Source organism: Thermobia domestica, chromosome 10 (genome assembly GCF_964235325.1).
Source record: "Thermobia domestica chromosome 10, izTheDome1.hap1.1, whole genome shotgun sequence".
Taxonomy (NCBI): domain Eukaryota; kingdom Metazoa; phylum Arthropoda; class Insecta; order Zygentoma; family Lepismatidae; genus Thermobia; species Thermobia domestica.
The window spans coordinates 10,583,109-10,607,814 of NC_137463.1; the positions used below are offsets into that span (position 1 = coordinate 10,583,109).

A 24,706-nucleotide genomic window follows, 5' to 3' on the forward strand; every position below is an offset into this window, starting at 1 on the left:
ACCTACAACTATGATAGATTACAATAAGCAAATCATTTGGTATCTGTAATCAGTAAAAGTATAAGTTACAATACGAATCTTACTTTGCAAAAAGTTCACAAAAGAAGAAAATCAAAACAACTTCCTCCGCACGCACATGTCTCATCAAACTGAACTCGAGCATTATAGTGGGCTGTTGGACAACTAAATGCATAATTTATCGCTCTTACCAATAGGTTGCAGCGCTTGGAAGCTGCGATATGCAGGGGTTCCACTTTACCAGCAGGGTTTCACAATACCACCTTTACCTCTATTATCAAAAGCGTAATTAACTAGTCTTGGAGCTAGACTACGAAATACTTCAACAAGTGTAGTGTGAATCGCATAATTAATTAGACTTGAAAGTAGACTATGAAACACCTCAACAAGTGTAGTGTGAAAATCATAATTACCTAGTCTTTGGAGCTAGACTATGAAACACCGCAACAAGTGTAGTGTGAAAAGCATAATTACCTAGTCTTTAGAGCTAGACCATGAAACAAATCAACAAGTGTAGTGTGAAAAGCGTAATTAACTAGTCTTTGGAGCTAGACTATGAAACACCTCAACATGTGTAGTATGAAAAGCGTAATTAACTAGTCTTCGGAGCTAGACTATGAAACACCTCAACAAGTATAGTATGAAAGCGTAATTAACTAGTTTTTGGAGCTAGACCATGAAACACCTCAGCAAGTGTAGTATGAAAAGCGTAATTAACTAGTCTTTGGAGCTAGACTATGAAACACCTCAACATGTGTCAGGGGCGGACCCAAGAGAAAACTTTCTTATTTCCCCCCCCCCGAAGAGGAAACTTTCTTATTTTATATATAGAAACAAAATCCATCCCAGAGTTTGGAGCCCTTAAAAGTAGAACTATGAAACCCACCGCCCCCCCCCCAGAATTCGGTCCTGGATCCGCCCCTGACATATGTAGTATGAAAAGCGTAATTAACTAGTCTTTGAAGCTAGACTATGAAACACCTCGACATGTGTAGTATGAAGAGCGTAATTAAGGTTGACGACTCATCATCAGTGCCATCAAAAACTTACTGAAGATACGGAACTGTGGCCTCCCTGCCACAGTACCTCTTGAACAGGTTTGTCCTTGTACTTTACGGTCGATCATGGTGAATACATGTGCCATCTATGTGTAGAACTTATAACTCGTCCTTGTATAACAGCGTCATACAAAATTTTAGTTTTGTAATATGGTACATATATCGACATATATGAATGACATGCATAAGGATGTTGATATAATTTTATCAGTAGATAATTTAGAAGCCAGTTATTACGTAGATAAAGGAATTAGGGTTAACCAAACGAATTAATCTATATTTTTTACACATTAAATCTAAAAAAATACAAATGTCAATTGTTTTCTCGTTTTAATAAATCCAGTAAATTCTCGTAGAGGTAATTACATTTCATTTTTCCGCTTTTCTTTTCATGTCGTAAAGTTATAGATGTGTTATTGGTGCTTAAAAGGAGGGAAATGACAGTTTAAATTTCGTGTTTGTGAAATTGACATATTTAGCTTGTTGTATGTGTTCCTACTACAGAATATGACAACTTTGTTCTTTTGTGAAGTTCAAGGTCAGAGCAGTGTGATTGATGAGTTGAATGGAAAGATGCATTGCATTCTATCAATTAGGCATTTTTTCTTTCCTTTCATTTTTCGTCCTCCATTGATTTTCCTGAAAAATCAAGGACACTACACATCGTTCGATTCAACTGAACTTGTTTTATCGGGATCAAACTTGGCATGTGACGTTGACCATTCAAGATTTTGGAATATTTTGGTGTGCAGACTTCTTGTTTTCGAGTTATGAAAAGCGAAATTAACCAGTCTTCGAAGCTAGACTATGAAACACCGCAACAAGTGTTGTATGAAAAGCATAATAAGCTAGTCTTTGGAGCTAGACTATGAAACACCGCAACAAGTGTAGTATGGAAAGCATAATTAACTAGTCTTTGAAGCTAGACTATGAAACACCGCAACAAGTGTAGTATGAAAAGCATAATTAACTAATCTTCGGAGCTAGACTATGAAACACCTCAACAAGTGCAGTATGAAAAGCGTAATTAACTAGTCTTTGGAGCTAGACTCTGAAACATCTCAACAAGTGCAGTATGAAAAGCGTAATTAACTAGTCTTTGGAGCTAGACTATGAAACACCTCAACAAGTGCAGTATGAAAAGCGTAATTAACTAATCTTCGGAGCTAAACTATGAAACACCTCAACAAGTGCAGTATGAAAAGCGTAATTAACTAGTCTTTGGAGCTAGACTATGAAACACCACAACAAGTGTTGTATGAAAAGCATAATTAACTAGTCTTTGAATCTAGACTATGAAACACCGCAACAAGTGTAGTATGAAAAGCATAATTAACTAATCTTCGGAGCTAGACTATGAAACACCTCAACAAGTGCAGTATGAAAAGCGTAATTAACTAGTCTTTGGAGCTAGACTATGAAACACCTCAACAAGTGCAGTCGGAAAAACGTAATTAACTAGTCTTTAGAGCTAGACTATGAAACACCTCAACAAGAAGTCAAGTAAACTCATTCAACCTGGATCAATCTTGGCATGGTGAGAGACCTTTTCCTGCTGTACAAGAGTGTGAAATATTATCGTATACAGGCTTTTAGTTCTCGAGTTATGTCATCATATTTGGGATTTGGGTAAAATTTTCACAAAACAAAATTTTAATAAAGATACTTGTTTCCGCAATAGAAAAATTATTTTTGCATTACTTGTATACATAGGGTAGCGCAGAGCCAACTGACACATTTCAAAGTTGAATATTGCGCAGGCGCGATAGTTTGGATTAGGTTGCAGATGGGGAATTGAAAGAGAATAGGACGCTATTTCATAAGAAACCGTGCCAGTTACCATAGATATGGTTGCAATGTTGAACAACGTGTTTTGTGTTCGTACTTACTGCGAGACGAAGTCGATTATTAAAGAGCATCGATTCTTCAGACAACTTTTCGTGGTTAACTGACATGGCTCCGAAAGTCCATTGTAAGTCTTAGTGTTCTTATGAAATTGCGTTCCATTCTCTTTCAATTCCCAATCCGCTATCACGCCTCCGCAATATTCAGTTTTGAAATGTGTCAGTTGGCTCTGCACCACCCTGTACATAATGTAACATTGCGTTTAATAACAAAAGAGGTACGAACTAAACTTTGGATGTCGATAACTTACGTTCAATGTTTATAGACACTTAGGAGCCGTGTGTACATACATATACACAAACATAGATGTGTCTATGTCTGCAGTAGTTATGTGTTAATGTTATTTTACTACTTTTACCAAGTTGCTTTATTACTTTCACCAAATTATAGTTTTTTGAGTACTCTTAACGGTACAAGCTATTTCAAAGTTCTTAACGATACAAAAGACAATCAATGACAACACATGTCAGAAATTTGTGTGCTATGTAAAAAGGAAAAAAAAAATCGTATCAATTTTGTTAATTTCTGCCGTTCCTGTAATTTTGTCTGCACATTCAAGATGGTTTTGACAGCAAGGAAATGCTAGGAAAATCTTTTATTTTTTTAAACATTTCACATTTTTCTTTGCCTTTGAAGTGAAATTTTGTATTATTTGTAAAATGTTACAGTTCCAACTACGCTCTGTGGGGAGAATTTTGTCGAATTATTAACGATTACAATTCGCGCTGTAACCACACAACACTGTACCAGTTTGTGAGCAAGTACGAAGACGTACTATGGGCGCTATGATCCAGTATTACAGTGCCCTTGCCCTTTAAGTGAAGTGTATACAGTACTATTATCTTTGAAGGAAAAATTCAGGTCGCGGTTTTTCACACATCAGTGGTAGAGGATTCACCTCTGCTGCATAGGGTCCCTGCACCAATCCCAGCTCATGCGAAGTAAACTTTGTGGTGGACAAACACCGTGTGCATGGGTTTTCTCTGAGTTCTTCCGTTTCTTCCCACTTTTTTAATTCTACCATTCCATTAATTTCTCATCATCACCGTCTCCTGTAGCCTAGCCTGCATAACCGTGTGATAGATTTCATTTCATTTCATTTTTCATAAGAGAAGAATTACATAGTCTGAAAAGATCGAATAAACAAACTGAGGAAGAAAATGCTAAATCTTAGAATTTATGCCATGAAAAATTGCATGGTAACTCAGAACTTCTGAAAATCCAGAATGAAATTTTACAATTATGAATTAAAACAATTGACAGTTATAAAAGTGAAAATGTAAAATTAAAAAACAAATTGACAAGCTTCAAATCTACTAAATGATTCGGATCAGTATAGTACATGTAACACTCTAGAACTTTATGGTATTCCCGACGTACCGAATGAAGATGTTCTAGCTACTGTAGAACAAAGTAGGTCGTTCATTAGGTATAAATATTGAGGAGTGTATAATTGATACATTTCATAAGTTAAAAGAAATCTAGGTCAAAGTTCCGCGGGTATAATTGTAAAGTTTGTAAGAAGAGTCGACAAAGATAAATTTCTACAAAAGAGAAAGGTAAAACAATTTGAATTGTGCAGATATTGGATTTTCTTGTGGCAACACCATTTATGTTAATCAGTCTTTCAGTCCCAAAAAAAAAAAAAAAAAAAAAAAGCTAATAGTGTATATGAAGTCCGAAAAATTAAAAAAAAAAAGTTTTGAATTTCTGATTTTTTGGGTTGACTGGTCAGGAAATATAAAATTAAGGAAAAGGGCAAGTGACACTGTTGTTTATACACTTAAAACCATATATGATGTCAGAGCCCTAATATAAGGATATGAGTAATTTCAATGGCTGTGTTTCAGTTTATTACCAGAATGTAAGAGGTATAAATACGAAATTAAGTGAAATGTTTATTAGTATTCTTGCTACTAATCATGATTTAATACCTGTGTAAATAATTATGATACGGTAATGAGTTTATTGATGTTAGATATGAGATATTCAGGCAAGATAAATTTGAAAGAATGGATGGTGGTTAGCTAATTGCAATCTCCAATATATATATCAGGACAAGAAATTAAGATGAATATACACCCTCCATTCCAAAAGAAACCGAACTTTTGAAAACAAATAGTACCACTAGTGCCATCTGTTGTAATATTTTACCGGTAGATGGCGTAGTCCCTCATTGACAACTGGTATAAATGTCATGACATTTGGATGCACGGCAACAAAGTTATTGCGTTTCAACTGTCAGTGTGTTGTGTACATCGGTCGGAAAATGAGTTTCAAACAACGAGCTGCAATTGAGTTTTGTGTTAAACTGGGTAAAACTTTTAGTGAAACGCACCAAATGCTACAAAATGCATATGGTGATGAGTGTATATCCCGTACGCAAATTTACGAGTGGTTCAGGCGATTCAAATCGGGTAGAGAGACGCTGGATGATGACGAAAGATCAGGCCGTCCCAGAACCGGATTATCGGAAGAAAACATGGAAAAAGTGCGTGAATTCATCAAACATAACAAAAAATCGTCGGTGAAAGTTATTGAAATGGAATTAGGCATTCCTCAAACAACCGCATACCGCATTTTGACCGAAGTTTTGGGCCTTAAGAAGGTTAATTCGCGGTTTGTACCACACAAACTCACCGAAGACCAAAAAGTTGATCGAATTGCGCATTGCAAAGACATCGTTAAAAGTGCTCGGCAGGATCGAAACTTCTTGAAATCGATTGTAACTGGTGACGAGACGTGGTGTTTTGAATATGAGTCCGAAACAAAGCGGCAAAGTGCTGAATGGAGAGCGCCGGATGAAAGAACACCCAAAAAAAGTCGCTTGGTGAAGCCAAAAGTTAAGGTGATGCTGATTTGTTTTTACGATTCAAAAGGAATTATCCACAAAGAATTTGTTCAGCCCGGCCAGACAGTCACTGGAGAGTTTTACTTGGGCGTCATGAAGCGTTTGCTGGCAAGAATTCGTCGTATTCGGCCCGAATATCGCGAAATCGGCAGTTGGACTCTTTTGGACGATAATGCACCATCACATCGTTCGCGACTTGTAACTGAATTTTTGGTCAAAAATCACATTATTCGGTTGCATCATCCGCCCTATTCACCAGATCTCGCTCCGTGCGATTTCTATCTGTTCCCGAAACTGCATTTGGCGATGAAAGGAAAGTGGCACGCATCGATTGATGCCATTGAGAAGGCGACGACCGCCGTCCTAAAGACCATTCCAATAAAGGACATGGAGAAGTCGTTTGACAACTTGTTGGAGCGTGCAAATGTGTGTATCGATGCAGAAGGGGAATCCATTGATTAATAAAAATGATTTGTTCCAAAATGGGTGTAGAACATGTAGAAGCCGTTTGTGTTAAGGTAATATTGGCCATTAACTCGTATATTATAATTTAACTATACTTTCCACCAAAGTCTAAAATCAATACATATCAGGATATTTTAACATACCCTCAATGTCAGACTCAACCTATAATTATTTAGTATGCATATTTTCACGACTTTATGTTGAAGGTTCAAGTCATCTAACTTTACTGCTTAACAGATTCATTAAATCATGGCTTCTCTTCGAGAATAACATTTCGGATAAATTTTCCCGGATATTTTAATCATGTAAGAACATTTAGCTATCAACCATCTAGGGACTGAATTAATTAGATGTTCGTATGCGGAGGAATGAGAACTTAGTCGTATAGCTTAAGCAGTGAATGAAAATGGCACGTCAAAGGGTGTATATTACTCCAGAGACGTACTTAAAATGTTTATAACGCATTGAAACATGCTGTGTAAGTATTAAATGAGACACTAAAGTTGTGAAGGTACACCGTCACCTAATAACTATAAATCTTTTTCCCTAATACAGGGTTTGTATGATAAGTAATGAGACCAGGTCTGGAAACATTGTTTTATTGATCTGATCTGTACAGGGACTTAAAAGCTTTCGAAGTACTCTCCTCTTGCGTCGATGCACTTCTGCAATCGATGTTTCCACGCTGCAAACGCCCCCTGGAAGTCAGCAGCCGGCATGTCCTTTAGAAATGTGGTCACGGCTGCTTGGATGGCTGTGACGTCTGCAAAACGGGTTCCTTTCAAGCGTGGCTTCAGCTTCGGGAAGAGGAAGAAGTCGGCCGGGCTCACATCTGGGCTGTAGGGTGGTTGTGGAAGGACTTCCACCCCAATCCGGGTCAAAAAGGAGGTCACTAAGAAGGCGGTGTGGGCAGGGGCATTGTCGTGATGCAACTTCCACCGGCTAGCGATCGCCGGTCTTTTCCGCTTGACGCTCCTGTGCAGTCTCTCAAGGACTTGTTTGTAGAAGGCGGCGTTGACGGCTTGTCCTTGGGGTACAAACTCCTTGTGGACCACCCCCACATTGTCAAAAAAAACAATCAACATTGTTTTCACCTTTGACTTCGACATTCTGGCCTTCTTGGGGCGCGGGGACGCAGGAGTGTGCCACTCCGCGCTTTGACGTTTCGTTTCAGGGTCGTACTGGAACACCCACGACTCGTCACCTGTTATGACGTCATCTTCAAAGTTAGGGTCACTGTTCATGAGGTTCAACAGTTCCTGACAACAATCAACACGTCGTTGCTTTTGTTCGTCAGTCAACACTCGCGGCACCAGTTTCGCACAGATTTTTCTCATTCCCAATTGTTCCGTCACAATCTTGTGCACTGTTGTGTGGTTCATATCGAGTTCATCAGCAATCAATCTCAACGATAATCGACGGTCTGAGTTCAGGAGATCCCTCACTTTTGCCACAGTTTCGTCCGTAGTCACTGTTGTCGGGCGTCCAGCCCTCTCCAGATCCTCAACGCTTTCCCGGCCGTTCCGGAACGCACTGTGCCAACGAAACACCTGGGCTTTGGATAGGGCTTCCTCTTTGTAGGCCTCCGTGATGAGAGAAAGCGTCTGAGTAGCCGTTTTCCCCAGGCGAACGCAAAATTTGATCGCATAACGCTGTTCGATGGAACCCTCCATGTTTGTTGATTTTCCGCCGTGACAAGAATGTTCACAAGGGCTTTGTCCAAGGCTTGTCCGCGCTCCACTAAGGCTCGGAGCCAACTGACGCGCGGTGCGTTGCTTTGCTCGGACCCCCCCCTACATCCTCCATCACCGACAAACCCGCTCCAGCGACACGCGCGCCGCGGCGCGGCGAGTCTCATTACTTATCATACAGACCTTGTACACGTGTGCAATTAGTGCCTAAGCTAGAGTGGGACGGCAAAAAAAATGCAAAAGTCGTCATACCACGGAAAAGTTGCGAATTGGAGAGATTAAAAAAGGAGTCATAAAAAATAAAATCGATTTATATCTTTCGAGCGCGCATATGCTCTAAATTGTGCTGAAATTTGGAAAAATTCACATTTTTAAGATAATTTTTAACATTTTTAAAATTACCTCTTCCCGAATGTAATACGAGCTTAAATTCTAATCTACTAAAACCATAGAAAATAATGTTCAAATGTTATTTAAATAAATCCCAGAACATCTTGCGGCTGCATTGCCTTCAAAGTTAATGGAATTTTGTACCAAAATTTACAAATAAAGGTAAATCACAGTTCAAGGGGAAAATATTAACAACTTATATATATAAGTTCTGTCCATAAACAAATCTGTTTATAAATATTACTAATGGTCTAAAATAATTTGTTTTTAAATATTTAAACTTGTATTCAATAATAATAATAATAATAATAATAATAATAATAATAATAATAATAATAATAATAATAAACATGTAAGTTGTTAGTATTATTCCTTGAACTGTGATCTACCTTTATTTGTAAATTTTGGTACAAAATTTCATTAGCTTTGAAGGGAAATGTACAACCGGAAGATGTTGGTGAATTTAAATAATATTTAAACATTATTTTCTGTGGTTATAATACATAAGAATTTGAGTTATTACATTCGAAAAGAGGCTAATTTAAAAATGTTAAAAATTATCGTAGAAATGTGCATTTTTCCATATTTCGGCAAACTTTAAAGCATATGCGCGCCCGGAAGATATAAACCGATTTTATTTCTTTTTCTTTTTTTCTTTTTTCTTTTTTTTACTCTTAAGTTTTCACAATTCGCAATTCTTCCGCAGTATTATGATCTGCATTTTTTTTCCGGGTCATCGTACTAGGAACCTTAGTTCTAAAATATTTTCAAGGCTCAAAAATGAATTGAATGTAAGGAATTAAGATTAAATGCAATTCTAGTGCTTTCTTTAATTTAAAAAAAAATGAAAAAGAAAGAAATATTTAACGTTTCACGAGTTTGACCTTTAGGTTAAATGTAGCGGATGATTTGAATAGTCATAAAAGAATTAGTGAATAAATACAAGAGTAATACTGGTACTGTTAATTTAATAGAAATATGTTGCAGTTAGCATGGAATAAATAATATATTAATAAGCCATCTCGTACCCCTGAGGATACTTCTCCATTCAAGCATCTTCTCCCAGATTTAAACTATACTTAATTCAATTTATAGGTAACTACATCAAAAATAAATTACATAATTTATCACTTATTAATTAAATAACCCAGTTTTACTATTAATAGATGAGTAAAACCATTAATTTAATAGAAGGAAATTACAATTAGCATGGGATAAATATTATACTAATAAACTATTGCGTACCCCTGAAGATACTTTTCATTGAAGCATATACCCCCAAATTTAAATTTGCTTAATTCAATTTATAGGTAACTATTAAAAATAAATTACAGATTTTATTACATGAACGCAGTTTTAGTATAAACAGAATATTAATGCTAGAAATTTACTAGAATTATGTTAAGTTAGTTCATTTGTTGAAATAGATGGCAGCACAGCTTCTCTCTGGCAGAAATCGTTCCTTATCGTTCACGAAATATATATGCATTATGCTTATTTTAAATTTTATGTACTCCCAAAAATAATACAAAATTTACCATTTTTAAAATTTTCTTTTGCTTATTTATTCATAAATGAAAAAAGATAATAAAATGCAAGTCACCACTATCATAGATAATGTTATTCTACAATAAAAAATATGAACCTGAAGAATTTTCAGTGTTGCCAGAATAACATTTCCCACAAAATCTAAGTTAAGACAGGGACTAGAGGAACGAACTCAAATGCATTTGATTACGTATCATGTTGTCTTGAAATCCTGTGAACTACTTTTGTAAATAATAGTTGTATTTAGTTTGTAAGAAACAAAATAGTTTTAACGAACAGTTATAAAAATTAAATAATAATGTTATTTAAAAAGTAGTTCACAGAATACCAAAACAACATGATAAGTAATAAAAATGCAGTTGAGTTCGTTCTTCTAGTCACTGTCGTAGCTTAAATTTTGTGGGAATTTGTTACTTTGGCAACACTGTAATTTCTATGGATGGCAACACTGAAAATTCTTGAGGTTCATATTTTCTGTTGTAGAATAACATTATCTATGATTGTTGTAAATTACATTTTATTATCTCCTTTCACTTGTGAAAAACAAGCAAAAGAAAAAATTGTAAATTTTGTATTATTGTTAGTAAGTCAGGCTCTTAAGTAGCCACCACATACCCCAGATTGAAGGCCAGTGCTCTAAATAATAGGAAAAGACAAAACGTATATATGTGTGGTATTATTCATTAGCTTTTAGTACATTTGTATTATTAACTTTAGCAATGTCCTTTGAATTATATAGTGAGCATTGAACTCATATAAGGAGGAAGCAGGAAACAGGAAATGGCGCTTCCATTTCTTCGTTTTTTCTTCAATCAAGCGTTCAATATTTCTAAGAACGGAAAATATTGTATCGAGGTTCTATGATACTACGTCCATACAATTCATTATTATTTTCCCATCATAAACAGGACTTTAAAAAAATGAGTTAACCCTGTTGATATTCTGCTCCATGGTTGGTTTGTATCTAATTGATTTCTATGGGAAATTATTTTCCTGGTTTGTTTGAAATAAATTGGAATTTTGAAGGTTTGATTTTTACTGATTTCTTTCTTCAGGTCTACTGTAAAAAAAAAACAGTGTAACAGTAGTTTGTGGGCCTAAGTCGCTTCAACGTCATCTGTTAGTGATCGGCTGAACTATGTACAGCCTTTGACGAACACATAGTCAGCACGCTGCGTTGCCCTGTCTCTAATAGGCGTGTAATCAGGAGGCCTTCTAAGCCTAGTGACGTCACATCTTTTATTCACTTTACTCTCCCCAGTTTACCTCACGACGCTGGGAGGACGCCGAAAATTGGGAATCGAACTCTGGATCACGCGGAAGTGAATCTAACGCTCTAACAACTAGACCATAGTGTCCCTTCTTGTGAACTTAAATACTTCATGAAAATTACATTTTGTTATACATAATTTAGATATTTAATGATCAAATTAAGTAATATTATTTTTTTATGTAAAAGTGCAAGCTCTTTTTATGAAGCAATGAACACTTAAATAGATTCACAGAACAAATCAGTAAAAACAAACCATCAAAATTTCAGATCATTTGAAATGCCCATAGAAATCAAAGGGCTTTAAAAAAAAGTAAGGATTGAGCAGGATCTCGTCTCGAATTTGAAAATATACGATTAATCTTTTCTCGTCTCGCGGTCAACGCTAGTATCGAGAGAAATTTTAACGTGGAACTACACAATTATGACAGTCATCGATTACTATGTCAGTTATAATAGGTCAGACTAGTGGTAGCCACAAAAACAGTTTTTTCGGTTTTCGGTTTTTAGGAAAGCCGAAACCGTTTTTTGATCATTTTAAAAAACGGTTTTTCACTGAAACCGGTTTCGGTTTTCTCCAAAACCAGTTCGATTTTTCGCCGAATCCGGTTTTCGGTGTTCTTTAAAATCGGTTCTGTTTTTTTTCCAAAGTCGGTCCTATTTCTGACCAGAATAGTGTTTCGTTGTTCTCCAGAAACCGATTCCATTTTCACAGAAATAGTTTTAAGTGTTTTCTAAAAGTTTTCATCGAAACCAGTTTCGGTGAAAACCGAACCGATTTTGAAGAAAACCGAAGTGTCGGTTTTTCGGATTTCTGTTTTTCTAGAAACCGGTTTCCGGTTTTTATAAAAACTGGTTTTGCCTATCCCTAGGTCAGACATCTATTATGGGCGGGAAACTCGTGTAGGGAAAGAATTCTCGAGCTTTGGGTACAGGGGTTTCTGCGTAGCCCTAAAATAAGATGAGAAGATAATATAAAAAAAAAATCCTCGGAAAGTAGGGCATATTGCGCCTGGATTAGGGTGGAAGATGACAAAGAGTGCAGTGACATTAAATTGTTACTGTGGCTTTAACTCCTGGTTTCGGGGAACCTTAACCATAGGGTTCTTTAAAAGGAAAAACAATTATTAATAAGCTCTCTGGGAATGAAAAGTTCTTTGAACCGTCATTGATGTCAGTGGTTTTAATCTTTAAGGAGTTTGGTTCCAATCAAAATTCCTTTATATATTTACGGTGTCTGTCCACATGTCTGTGAAAACTATACTCCGTTTGCCCATGTGTCCGTAAATATCTTTTATATATTTACCCTGTCTGTCCATATGTCCGTCCAAAGTCTTTCATATATTTATCCTGTTTGTCCCTGTATCCGTCCAAAGTCCTTTATATATTTACCCTGTCTGTCCATATGTCCGTCCAAAGTCCTTTATATATTTACCCTGTCTGTCTATGTGTCCGTCCAAAGTTCTTTATATATTTACCCTGTCTGTCTATGTGTCCGTCCAAGTCCTTTATATATTTACCCTGTCTGTCTGTGTGTCCATCCAAAGTTCTTTATATATTTACCCTGTCTGTCTATGTGTCCGTCCAAGTCCTTTATATATTTACCCTGTCTGTCTGTGTGTCCGTCCAAGTCCTTTATATATTTACCCTGTCTCGTGTATGTCCGTCCAAAGTTCTTTATATATTTACCCTGTCTGTCTATGTGTCCGTCCAAGTCCTTTATATATTTACCCTGTCTGTGTGTGTCCGTACAAAGTCCTTTATATATTTACCCTGTCTGTGTGTGTGTCCGTCCAAAGTTCTTTATATATTTACCCTGTCTGTCTATGTGTCCGTCCAAGTTCTTTATATATTTACCCTGTGTGTCTGTGTGTCCGTCCAAGTCCTTTATATATTTACCCTGTCTGTCTGTGTGTCCGTCCAAAGTTCTTTATATATTTACCCTGTCTGTCAATGTGTCCGTCCAAGTCCTTTATATATTTACCCTGTCTGTGTGGTGTCCGTCCAAAGTCCTTTATATATTTACCCTGTCTGTATATGTGTCCGTCCAAAGTCCTTTATATATTTACCCTGTCTGTCTGTGTGTCCGTCCAAAGTCTTTTGTATATTTACCCTGTCTGTCCGTATCCGTCCGTCCAGAAAACAAAAATTCCCAAGCACTATCTGATGGATTACATCATTGATGGCCAAGATGTAGGTAGTCAAAAGTTACGAATCGAGTTCCTTGTTGGAGGTGATCCATTTACTTGATCCCAATTTTAAAAAATCAGTTTCCTTGTCTATATGGTTCCTTTGTAGTATGCAACCCAAATGTACATTATATGTAATGTTGGTTGCATACAATTAAAACAAACTCATACACGTGGTGTACCTGTGATACTCCTATTTATTAAAGTTCTCGATACTTTCTGCTTTAGCGACTGATAGGCCAAATATTGCTGAAGACAAAGTCTTGGATTCTGTAAAATCTGTTGCACTCACAAACGTGACGGGCTATACCTGAAAAATAAAACTCGGTTATGCTACTGCCATGGACGAGGTGATGACAAAAGAGAAATAATAAAAGAATGATTTGTATGTGGAATGGAAAAGAAAACAAAAACATTTTCGCTGAAAATATTCAAGGTACAGTAATCCTTCGAACTCCATTCCGCTTTTTTTCACTCTCTGAAATTCGTTCCGCTGGTCGAAATTTAAACCATTGTACTGTAACTTGCGTTTCATGCATCATTACGTTAATTTTTTTTTTCGGTGTTCTGTGGTTATATGCAAAATACATATAAAAAGTGTTGACCTCAGGAAATACATATCTTTCAAGCACGTACATGATATATGTACGTGTTTGAAAGATCTGGATTCTGCGCTTGAGATGCAAAATTGCTGAGCTAGTTTATCGTGGCAGCTTCGTGTACGTCTTTGGAATTGACCGTACTTAAGTTGTCTCAAAATTGAGATCTAGCTCAATTGTTTTGTTCCCGTGATAGGTCTTTTTCCACATAAAATTTATACCTATTTCAGGTAATTATTTCTTCTCTTCCCTCATAGAAACAATAACTAACAGTGGTACCTTAGTACCCGTCCTTGAGCCATTCCAGATCTTGGACTTGTACCGAACAGGACGTATACTAAACGAATTTTTCGCATGGGAAAATGATTAATCCATTTCCATTAAAAAATCCTATAATTGCCATAGTACACGTTGATATCATCATCGTCATCATATGCATTCTGCCATTATTGACAAGTCACTTGCCGCAACTGAGGACCTTCCATTCTCCCCAGTCTTACGCTAATCTCTTCGTCTTCACGTACAATTTTTCTGCTTCGGTATCGTCCGTTAATTGTAGTCTCCTTCGCTCCCTCCCACTCTTTCCTGTTATCATGCCGTCTAGCACGACCCTCATATACAGTTGCTTCTTAGCCAATGTCCCAACCAGTTTCTGTTCCTCTTTTCACTAATATGTAAAATTGTTCTTTTCTCCCCTACCATTTCTAATATTCATTCGTTTTCCGCTCGACCAACTAACTGTCCATTCTTCTCCACACCTACATTTGGAAAGCTTCCAGTCATTTTTCATCATTTTTGTGTGATGTCCATGTTTCTGCTCCGTAGTTGTATAAAATTCATGTAAATACCGCTTAATACTAAAATACGTAAATATAAAAGCAATTAGATTAAATAAAGGAGGAAAATTTTGTTATTTGAAAGGAGAGTCCGGAGAGACACAGTGACTCAGTGATTAAGCGCTTAGAAAATACCTCTGGTGCTTGGCGTCCCTGGTTCGATCCTCGCCCAAGTTATTTTGTGGTGGACAACATCGTGTCCGTGGGTTTTCTCGGGGTACTCCCGTTTTCCTTCCACTTTCTTATTCCACCAATTCGTCCATTATCATTCATTTGCCTTAATCATCGTCTTCCTTAACCTAACGGGCATAATTGTGGGACATTAAACTTAAATATTTTATGAACTGCCTTAGTCTAATTAATGGGTACTAGTTTTCGCCTAAAGGATAATCAAGGTAGTAGTAGGGGTCCCCGTATGCGCGAATGACTCATCCTCACTCTTGTGACGTCATAGGTCAAAGGTCAATGACCTTGGCCCGGGGTCAATGACCTAGGGGTACCTAGGACCACCCCCTCTAAATTTTGGCAGGGGTACCTTGGCCCACCCCCTAAATTTTGGCAGGGGTACATAGGACCACCCCCCTTAAATTTTGGAAATTGCCAAATCTAAAAATTTGGTATGGTAGCCTAGGACCATAGTATGTACCTCTATCAGTATTGGGTGTCTATGTCGTTCCCTTTCATGGGTAAAAAATTGCCAAAAATTCAAATTTCGGAGGTTTTTGACCTAATTTATCCCCTTGGATGAGGTATTATTACCTTATATAGTTATATGGGCGTATACAGGGGTCCATTACCTTTCATAAGACATGGGTACATTAATGCACCCCTTGAAATTTTTGGGAGGGGTACCTTGGCCCACCCCTTAAATTTTGGAAATTGCCCAATTTAAACATTGGGTATTATAGTACAGGACCCTAATATGTATTATGATAAATTTGGGTGGTCCACCTCGTTTCCTTCTAGGGGTACACAATTGCCAAAATATAAACGTAAGCAATACGTTATACCACGTGTTTGGTTTTTGGTCGATTTTATCCCCTTTGATGAGGTGTTATTACCCTATATGGTTATATGGGCGTATACAGGAGTCCATTACCTTTCATAAGACATGGGAATATTAATGCACCCCTTTAAAAATTTGGGAGGGGTACCTTGGCCCACCCCTTCAATTTTGGAAATTGCCCAATTTCAACATTGGGTATTATAGTATAGGACGCTAATATGGATCACTATAAATTTGGGTGGTCCACCTCGTTCCCTTTTAGGGGTACAAAATTGCCAAAATATAAACGTAAGCAATACGTAGTACCACGTGTTTGGTTTTTGGTCGATTTTATCCCCTTTGATGAGGTTATTATCCTATATAGTTATATGGTCATGTATAGGGGTCCATTACCTTTCATAAGATATGGGTATATTTGTGCACTCCTTTAAAAATTTGGGAGGGGTACTTTTGGCCCACCCCTTAAATTTTGGAAATTGCTCATTTTTATATATTTGGTATTATAGTACGGGACCCTAACATGTATTATAATAAATTTGGGTGGTCCACTTCGTTCCCTTTTAGGGGGTACAAAATTGCCAAATTTTAGTACAACCACGTGTTTGGTTTTTGGTTATTTTATTCCCTTGGATGAGGTCCTATTACCTTATATGGGTGTATACAGGTGTTTATTTCCTATTGTAAGACGTAGGTACATTTGTGCACCCCGGCAGGAGTGCCTTGGCCCACCCCTTAAATTTTTTTTGGAAATTGCCCAATTTAAACATTTGGTATAATAGTATAGAACCCTAATATAGATCACTATAAATTTTTCGGTGGTCTATCTCGTTTCCCTTTTAGGGGTATAAAACTGCCAAAATATAAACGTAAGCATTACGTTGTACCACGTGTTTCGTTTTTTTTTTTTGACCTAATTCATTTCCTTGGATGAGATCCTATTACCTTATATGGTTGGGGGGGGGGGCGCGGTGGCTCAGTGGTAGAGCGTTCACCTCTGGTGCTTGGGGTCCCGGGTTTGATCCCAGCCCCCGCCAAGTGAACTTTGTGGTGGACAAACACCGTGCTCGTGGGTTTTCTCGGGGTTCTCCCGTTTCCTCCTACTTTCTTCATTTCACTCATTATCACCGTCTCCTTTAGCAAAACCGGCATAAACATGGGACGTAAAACTTAAAGATTTCATTTTTTTTACCTTATATGGTTATATGGCCATGTATAGGAGTCCATTCCCTATTATGAAACATAAGTACATATGTGAACCCCCGGGAATGGTACCTTGGCCCGCCCCCTTAAGTTTTTAGAAATTGCCAAATTTAAACATTTGGTATCATAGTACTGGACCCTAATATATATTACTACAAAATTTGGGTGGTCCACCTCGTTCCCTTTTAGGGTGCATTTTGTTCCGCTTTAGGAGTGAACCTTGCAATCGTCCCGAGTTTGATTCTTGGAAATGTTGAATTTAACGTCCCCGCGAAAACGGTGAGAGATGATAGGACGAAACATGAACTTACTTGACTGAGGATTGAAGCAGTGACCTCATACAGTAGAGAGACAAGCGCTGAGCCATCGTACACGTGTGTTGATTACTATGCAATAGTCCCGAGTTTGATTCTTGGTGCTAGTTTCAGGAAATGTTAACGTCCCACTTGAAACGATGATGAGAAATGAGAAAACATCATAAACTTACTTGCTTGCGGATCGAAGCAGAGAACTCACACATCAAAAAAAAAAAAAAAAAAAACGCTGAGCCACCGTACTCCATTCAGTGCGAGCAGTTTTGCGTATGAAAAGAACATGAACAGATTATGTTACATTACTACACATTTCTGCTTGTTGTTACGCATAGAAGCTTGTTATTGTGAAATTGCAGAATCTGCTTTTACTACATCAGCATTTTTTTTTCTCAGCTGACGGACTTTTAAAGCTCAACTTTACATTTTTGTAAAAGACAGTTTCGTAACATATCGATGAGTGTTACATTTTTTCAATCAAGTTTAAGGAAAATGAATCACATTTTAGATGTGTTAATTTGAATGTCGTAAGAAACTAACGAGTCAACGGTATGATGTCATGATCAAAAAATTGCGATACTAGATGTCGTAACGATTGATGTGTAAGGAGAAAAAACGTGAATAATGTCACAACCAATCAGATTGCTTCTTACATCACGTTTCGGCTCATGATACATGATGAAAGCTGTGTTTTCATTGGTTCTCCGTGATGTCATTGATTCATTTTCCTCGTTTCTGATTGGCTGATAGTGTTGTCACTTTATAGTTGAACACGTTTCAGACCTAAATAAAATTCTTAATTTCATTTTCAAATCCTACTTCCACGAAGTTCGTGAATGAACGTAGGTGTACCTCTAGTGACAGCGTGACTTTACTCCGTTCCTTGAATTTGAGGTAAGTATCGACTGCGTTTTCTTAACATCAATGGAGTGTTTTTTGCATGAGGATAACATTGTTATCATTGTTTTATTTTAGTATGAAATATTTAGCAAATGGAAGAATAACTTGACCGGGGATCGAATTAGGAATCCCACACATTAGAAGTAAGCACAAGAAATTTGTTGATTTTGGTTTAGCGTCCCTTCAGTAGTGGGGTGCTAGGAATACAGCTTAATGTTGAATCTGAGCGCATACTGGGTGTTGAACCCGGGCCACATCCCACACATTAGAAGTAGGCACGAGAAATTTGTTGATTTTTTGGTTTTAGCGTCCCTTCAGTAGTGGGGGGCTAGGAATACAGCTTAATGTTGAATCTGATCGCATACTGGGTGTTGAACCCGGGCCAGAGGTGCGTAACGCTAACCACTTAGCTCAGTTTCTGAAAGTAAACAAAGAAACTACGCACGAATTTGTTCCCTACAACGTGAGACGTGGACTTGCAGTTTAATGTGGGATCTGATCTCCCGCCGAGTCTTTCTTGCCTTAGCTCGAGAAAAGCAAGCGCATGAGATTTTGTTTTCGTTTCATGTTCGTCATATGTTTTAAAGTTCAGTGTCAGAGGAAAAAATGCTTACTACAATGATTCTTTCAGCACAGTTAGAAAAACAATTTCATTCATTCTTTTTATCACTACAGAAACTTAGGTCATTTACATGTTGATGTTGGTCCGGGTTTGATTTCCAGTATGACGACAATAAAAATTTTAACAGTAAAACTATTTGAGATATGATCATTCTTTTAGGATTGATCGTGTAGTCATTTTGATAATGTAGTGATCTCTGAATTCAATTTTAATTCGTGCTTTTTTTCTCTTTTCGTTTTAGATATTTGTTTTTCTTTGCCTATTCCTTTTTTTGCTTACCTTACCTTTTTTCCCTATTTGAATATGGCTACTTCTGGCTTTACTGTCTTGCGAGAAATCAATAGACATTATCGGCGTTTTAATCTTGAAGGACGAATGCTGGAAATTCAAATTAATGCTCCGACCAGTGGCACCGATATTGTGGAGTGGGTTCAGGCCTCCTTTCAACAGATGTTGGATTATTTATTGGAAAACGTCGACGAATCATCGATGGTTGGATTATCGATTTTATCCCACGATGAGAAGAACAAACCGTTTTATCTATCTTTCCGGCATGCAAGTAATTTGACACTGGAGACTTTATGGGCATCCTTTGATCGCATCCTTCAAAGTAACGATAGTTTTCTCATGAACGAACCGTTCATTGTCCATTTTCATCATGTGGATGTGCCCCGTGGATTTGGATTGGTGCGTCGAGGTCTTTTATCAAACGACGAATTATTAAAGTGCAAGAAAGGCATTCTACGAGTAAAAAACACCGACAAGAAATGTTTAGCGTATGCGATTGTGATTGCTATTGGCCTAAAGAAATATAAGGATACAAATAAAAAAGTTTACGATCAATATCACAACCAGAGAAAGTGTGTTGTTATTCCAGCCGTACATGAACTTTTGTCCAGATCATCAGTGAATTTAGAGCATGGGGGATCCGTGGAAGAATTACGACAATTGCAACGCTACTTGACAAATTATAAACTTACCGTGTACACCAGCTTTTCCGGAGAAGATATTCTGTATGAAGGGCCTGGTGGCGAAGACAAAATTCCAATCAATTTAATGTGCATCAATTCTCATTATGACATCATCACGTCATTAACGTCGGTTTTTTCTACCAACTACTATTGTGCTGCATGCCATAAAAAATATGATCATCGTAATGCACACGTCAAGAACTGTTCGGCCATGTGTGAAAAATGTTTGCAGAAACCGCCATGCAGTAAGACCAATACGGAGAAGCAGTGCCTAGAATGCAATCGTGAATTTTATGGTGAAACATGCTATACAAATCATCTGACTGTACCATACCATAAAGGCCAACCAATATGCAAGATGGTGAAACAGTGTTCCAAATGTCTACGCATTTATTCGTTTGTCCATACAGGGGAAAGAAAACATGATTGTACTGATTATTTTTGTAATGTGTGCCATAAACACGTTACGTCTACCCACCAATGCTACATGAAGCCTGATACGACTCAATTAAAGCCTGGAGTTCCATCAGTGTTACATGCCAAGAAAGCTATGATTGTCTTCTATGATATCGAAGCCACACAGGATACTTTCTTCGATGAAGACACGTTCATTCATAAGCCCAATTTACTGGTGGCCCAACAAGTATGTTACAACTGTGTTCAAGATGAGGATATACATCATCCGTGTGAAGTTTGTGGACAGCGAGAACATATTTTTCAAGATGATCCGATCAATGCCTTTCTTGCGTATTTACGTCAACCACGACCCAGCATCAAACTTATTGTATCTTTGGCACATAACTGTAAGGGATATGATGGTCATTTTATTCTTAAATCTTTAGTGGAAGAACATGAATTGAAACCTACTTTGATCTTGAACGGAGCAAAAATTTTAAGCATGAAAGTGAATCACTTATCGTTTATTGACTCCTTAAATTTCATGCCAATGGCTTTAAGTAAATTATCCAAGGCATTTCATTTACCCGCGACCAAAGGATATTTTCCACACTTTTTTAATACTGCTGCAAATCAAACGTATGTGGGAAAATTACCGGACATCCATTATTATGGTGCAGATGAAATGAAAGTGGATGAACGAGAAAAATTCATGACATGGTACAACGAACACCAGAACGATACGTTTATTTTCCAAAAAGAATTGGTAAACTATTGTATCCAGGACGTCAACGTACTTCGATTGGCTTGTATATCTTTCATGACCACTTTTGAACAAGAAACTCACGTCAATCCTTTCCTGGAGGCTATCACTTTGGCGAGTGCGTGCAATTTAGTATTTCGACGAAATTTCTTAAAACCTAATACTATTAGCATTCTTCCTGCACGAGGATACCGTCACAGAAACAATCAGTCACGGATTGCTTTGCAGTGGCTTGCCTACATGGAAGAAAAAGAGGGCCATTCAATTCAACATGCTGCGAGAGGAAAGGAAGTTTATGTTGCTGGTTTTCATCTGGACGGTTACTACAAAGATCCTGACACTAAAGAGGAACACGTGTATGAATTTGAAGGGTGCAAATTCCATGGCTGTCCTCTATGTGTCCCTACAGGCCGTGATCAACCCATTTATGAGAACTCCGAAGAAACAATGAACTATCGCTACGAGAGAACACAGCGTAAAATGAAGTTATTACGATCCATGGGATATAAAGTACATGAAATGTGGGAATGTGAATTTCGTCAAGTGTTAAAATCCAATCCAGCATTGGCCTCTTCTTTAAGCACACATCCTTATACTAATAAGACACCATTAAATCCAAGAGACAGCTTCTATGGTGGCCGTGTTAATGCCATTAAATTGTACCACGTCGCAAATGAAAATGAAGGCGAAGAAATAAAATTCTTGGATATCGTCTCCCTGTATCCTTATGTGAATAAATGTGGACGGTATCCAATAGGGCATCCACGAATATATCTACAGGGAGATCCAGAAATGCCCGACATTCAATATGTCAACGGATTGGTCAAGTTGAAGATCTTGCCTAGCAGAAATGTGTTTCATCCAGTGCTGCCATTTCGTTCAAATAAGAAGTTGTTGTTTCCACTTTGTGCTGCCTGTGCCACAGCATTAAATCAAGATTCTGAATGTACACATTCGGACAGTGAACGAAGTCTAACAGGAACATGGGTGTCCTATGAAATTCAAAAAGCCATTGAACTTGGGTATCAAGTCATTGAAATTTACGAAATTTGGGATTACGACATCACCGTATATGATCCAGAAACCAAGACTGGCGGATTATTCAGCGAATACATTAATACATTTTTGAAATCTAAGCTGGAAGCTTCTGGTTGGCCTGCCAATTGCGTCACCGAAGAAGAAAAGCAGCAGTATATCCAAGTGGTACAACAACGGGAAGGCATAACTTTAGATGCAGCAAATATAATGACAAATTCAGCACGTCGTAGTCTTGCAAAGCTCTGTTTGAATGCCTTCTGGGGACGACTCGCTATAAGAGACAATTTCAGCCAAACGACCATCATTAACGACCCCAAAGAACTGTATCAAAAATTAACTGCTCCAGACATAAAAGTCAACCAAATTTTACCTGTTAACGATTCGATGTTATACCTTTATTGGCAGTATGAAGATGATGTTCCAGTACAAAATCACAATGCTAATGTTGTCCTTGGAGCATTTACAACGTGTCAAGCTCGTCTGGAACTCTACAAATATTTAGAACTTCTGCAAGAAAGAGTATTATATTTCGATACAGATTCCGTAATATTCACGCAGCGACCATCACAGCCCACAATAGAACCAGAAGTATTTCTTGGTTCAATGTCAAATGAACTTGAATCAATTGGACCAAAAGCATACATTAAAAAATTCGTGTCTGGTGGCCCAAAACAGTACGCCTTGGAAATCTACAACCCCGACACGAAATCAACCAGTTATGTATGCAAAATTCGTGGATTCACACTCAATTATACTGCAAGTCAAAAGTTAAATTTCAATAGTCTGGAGCAAATGATCATAAATCAATCGAGTGAAAAAATCTCCATTAGCACGCCGCACAAAATTTACAGAACCCACGATCATCATCTTGTCACAAAACCTGAAGAAAAGAAGTACAGTTTCAACTATAAAAAACGCCGATTAATACCAGACACATACGAGACATTGCCCTATGGGTATAAAAAAGCCAGAACAGAATAACAGCCATATTTTCCCCTAATCCCACCAACATCACCTCCCAAAGACGGGGCAAAGAATCAACGCAACACGGGACATGCTTCAACGAGGCCACAGCGGAAACAAACCTCAGATGACATCACCTTGCAGAAACCCGTGGAGAAAAAAAAGGAATTCAGGTACGTCACATTTGCTTTTCTTTTCTCACCTCACTCTCTCTTGATCAGTTAGTTCGATGTTAATAATCTGTTTTTCTTCTTTCACAGGAAACAAAATAAATATTACCATGTATATTCATATGTTTTATTTTCTCTTTACAGAATTTGTACCCGTCACGGACACGTCTTCCTTTGAAGAAAAAAGAAATTCTGTATTCTATTTCACATGCTAAAAATAAATGTACAAAAACATGATTCTGTGTTTTTATTTCACATCCTAAAATCAAATTCTTTTTCCTGTACTGCGATTTCAATTTCTTTTTTCTGAATCAGTTTACCGATAAAATAAATCAATGTTTTGCGAAAAAAAAAAATCAAACTAAATTTTTGTTTCAGAAAATTTTTTGTGTACGAAAAAAAAAACTGATTCAGAAAATTTTTGTGTACGAAAAAAAAAAAATGTTTTCAGAAAAAATTTTTGTGTACGAAAACAAAATTCTGTTTCAGAAAATTTTTTTGTGTGTACAAAACAAAAACTGTTTCAGAAAATTTTTATGTACAAACAAAATTCTGTTTCAGAAAAAAATTTTTATGTACAAACAAAATTCTGTTTCAGAAAAAATTTTTGTGTGCAAAACAAAATTCTGTTTTCGTCACGAAACTGCTCCGACTAAATGAATCGATTCATTCTGATAGTGTTGGCAACACTGGAAAAATTTCGGTAAGTATCGCTCAGACCCTGAGTTACAGCGAACACAACTAGATTCGAACCAACAACCTTACATGTCTGATTCATCTCTAAATACAGCCAACTAAACAATAAGATTGTGTGTATACGTCAATGCTAGCACTGAGTCAACAAGGTTTTCTTCAAGGTCAAAGTTGCACACGAAGTAAAAAGATGACAACGCAGATCTTCTATCTTTCTATATGAAACATAAACCTAGTGTAAACTGCTCGCACTGAAATGTGTAATGTAACATAATCTGCTCGTCTTCTTTTCATACGCGAAACTGTTCGCACTGAATGGAGTACGACGGCTCAGCGCTTCAATCCACAACGAAGTAAGTTCATGTTTCCTCCTATCATTTTTCATCATCGTTTCAAGGGGACGTTAAACTCAATATTTCTTAAACTAACACAAAAATCGAACTCGGGACCATGACATAGTAATCAAAAAACTGAACTTCTCAATGGGCCATAGTGGCTCAAATATGTGAGATCTCTGCTTCAATCCGCAAGCAAGTAAGTTTATGATGTTTTCTCATTTCTCATCATCGTTTCAAGTGGGACGTTAACATTTCCTGAAACTAGCACCAAGAATCAAACTCGGGACTATTGCATAGTAATCAACACACGTGTACGATGGCTCAGCGCTTGTCTCTCTACTGTATGAGGTCACTGCTTCAATCCTCAGTCAAGTAAGTTCATGTTTCGTCCTATCATCTCTCACCGTTTTCGCGGGGACGTTAAATTCAACATTTCCAAGAATCAAACTCGGGACGATTGCAAGGTTCACTCCTAAAGCGGAACAAAATGCACCCTAAAAGGGAACGAGGTGGAC

The 24,706-nt window shown here is 37.4% G+C and overlaps 2 protein-coding genes across 3 annotated transcripts in view; both read left to right on the plus strand.

Annotated features, from left to right (window-relative positions):
• The window catches only part of LOC145662276 (uncharacterized), a 729,687-nt gene that overhangs the window by 542,370 nt on the left and 162,611 nt on the right, over positions 1–24,706 (plus strand). The window lies entirely within an intron of this gene.
• On the plus strand, positions 17,603–23,481 carry LOC145662275 (uncharacterized). The gene is made up of 3 exons (XM_081727664.1): positions 17,603–18,231; positions 19,101–23,163; positions 23,305–23,481. The coding sequence occupies exon 2, from the start codon at positions 19,163–19,165 to the stop codon at positions 23,006–23,008; it is 3,846 nt and encodes a 1,281-aa protein (XP_081583790.1). The 5' UTR covers positions 17,603–18,231; positions 19,101–19,162; the 3' UTR covers positions 23,009–23,163; positions 23,305–23,481.

Excerpts from the sequence above, each read along its gene's own strand:
- LOC145662275 (XM_081727664.1), top strand. The coding sequence starts at position 19,163 with ATGGCTACTTCTGGCTTTACTGTCTTGCGAGAAATCAATAGACATTAT.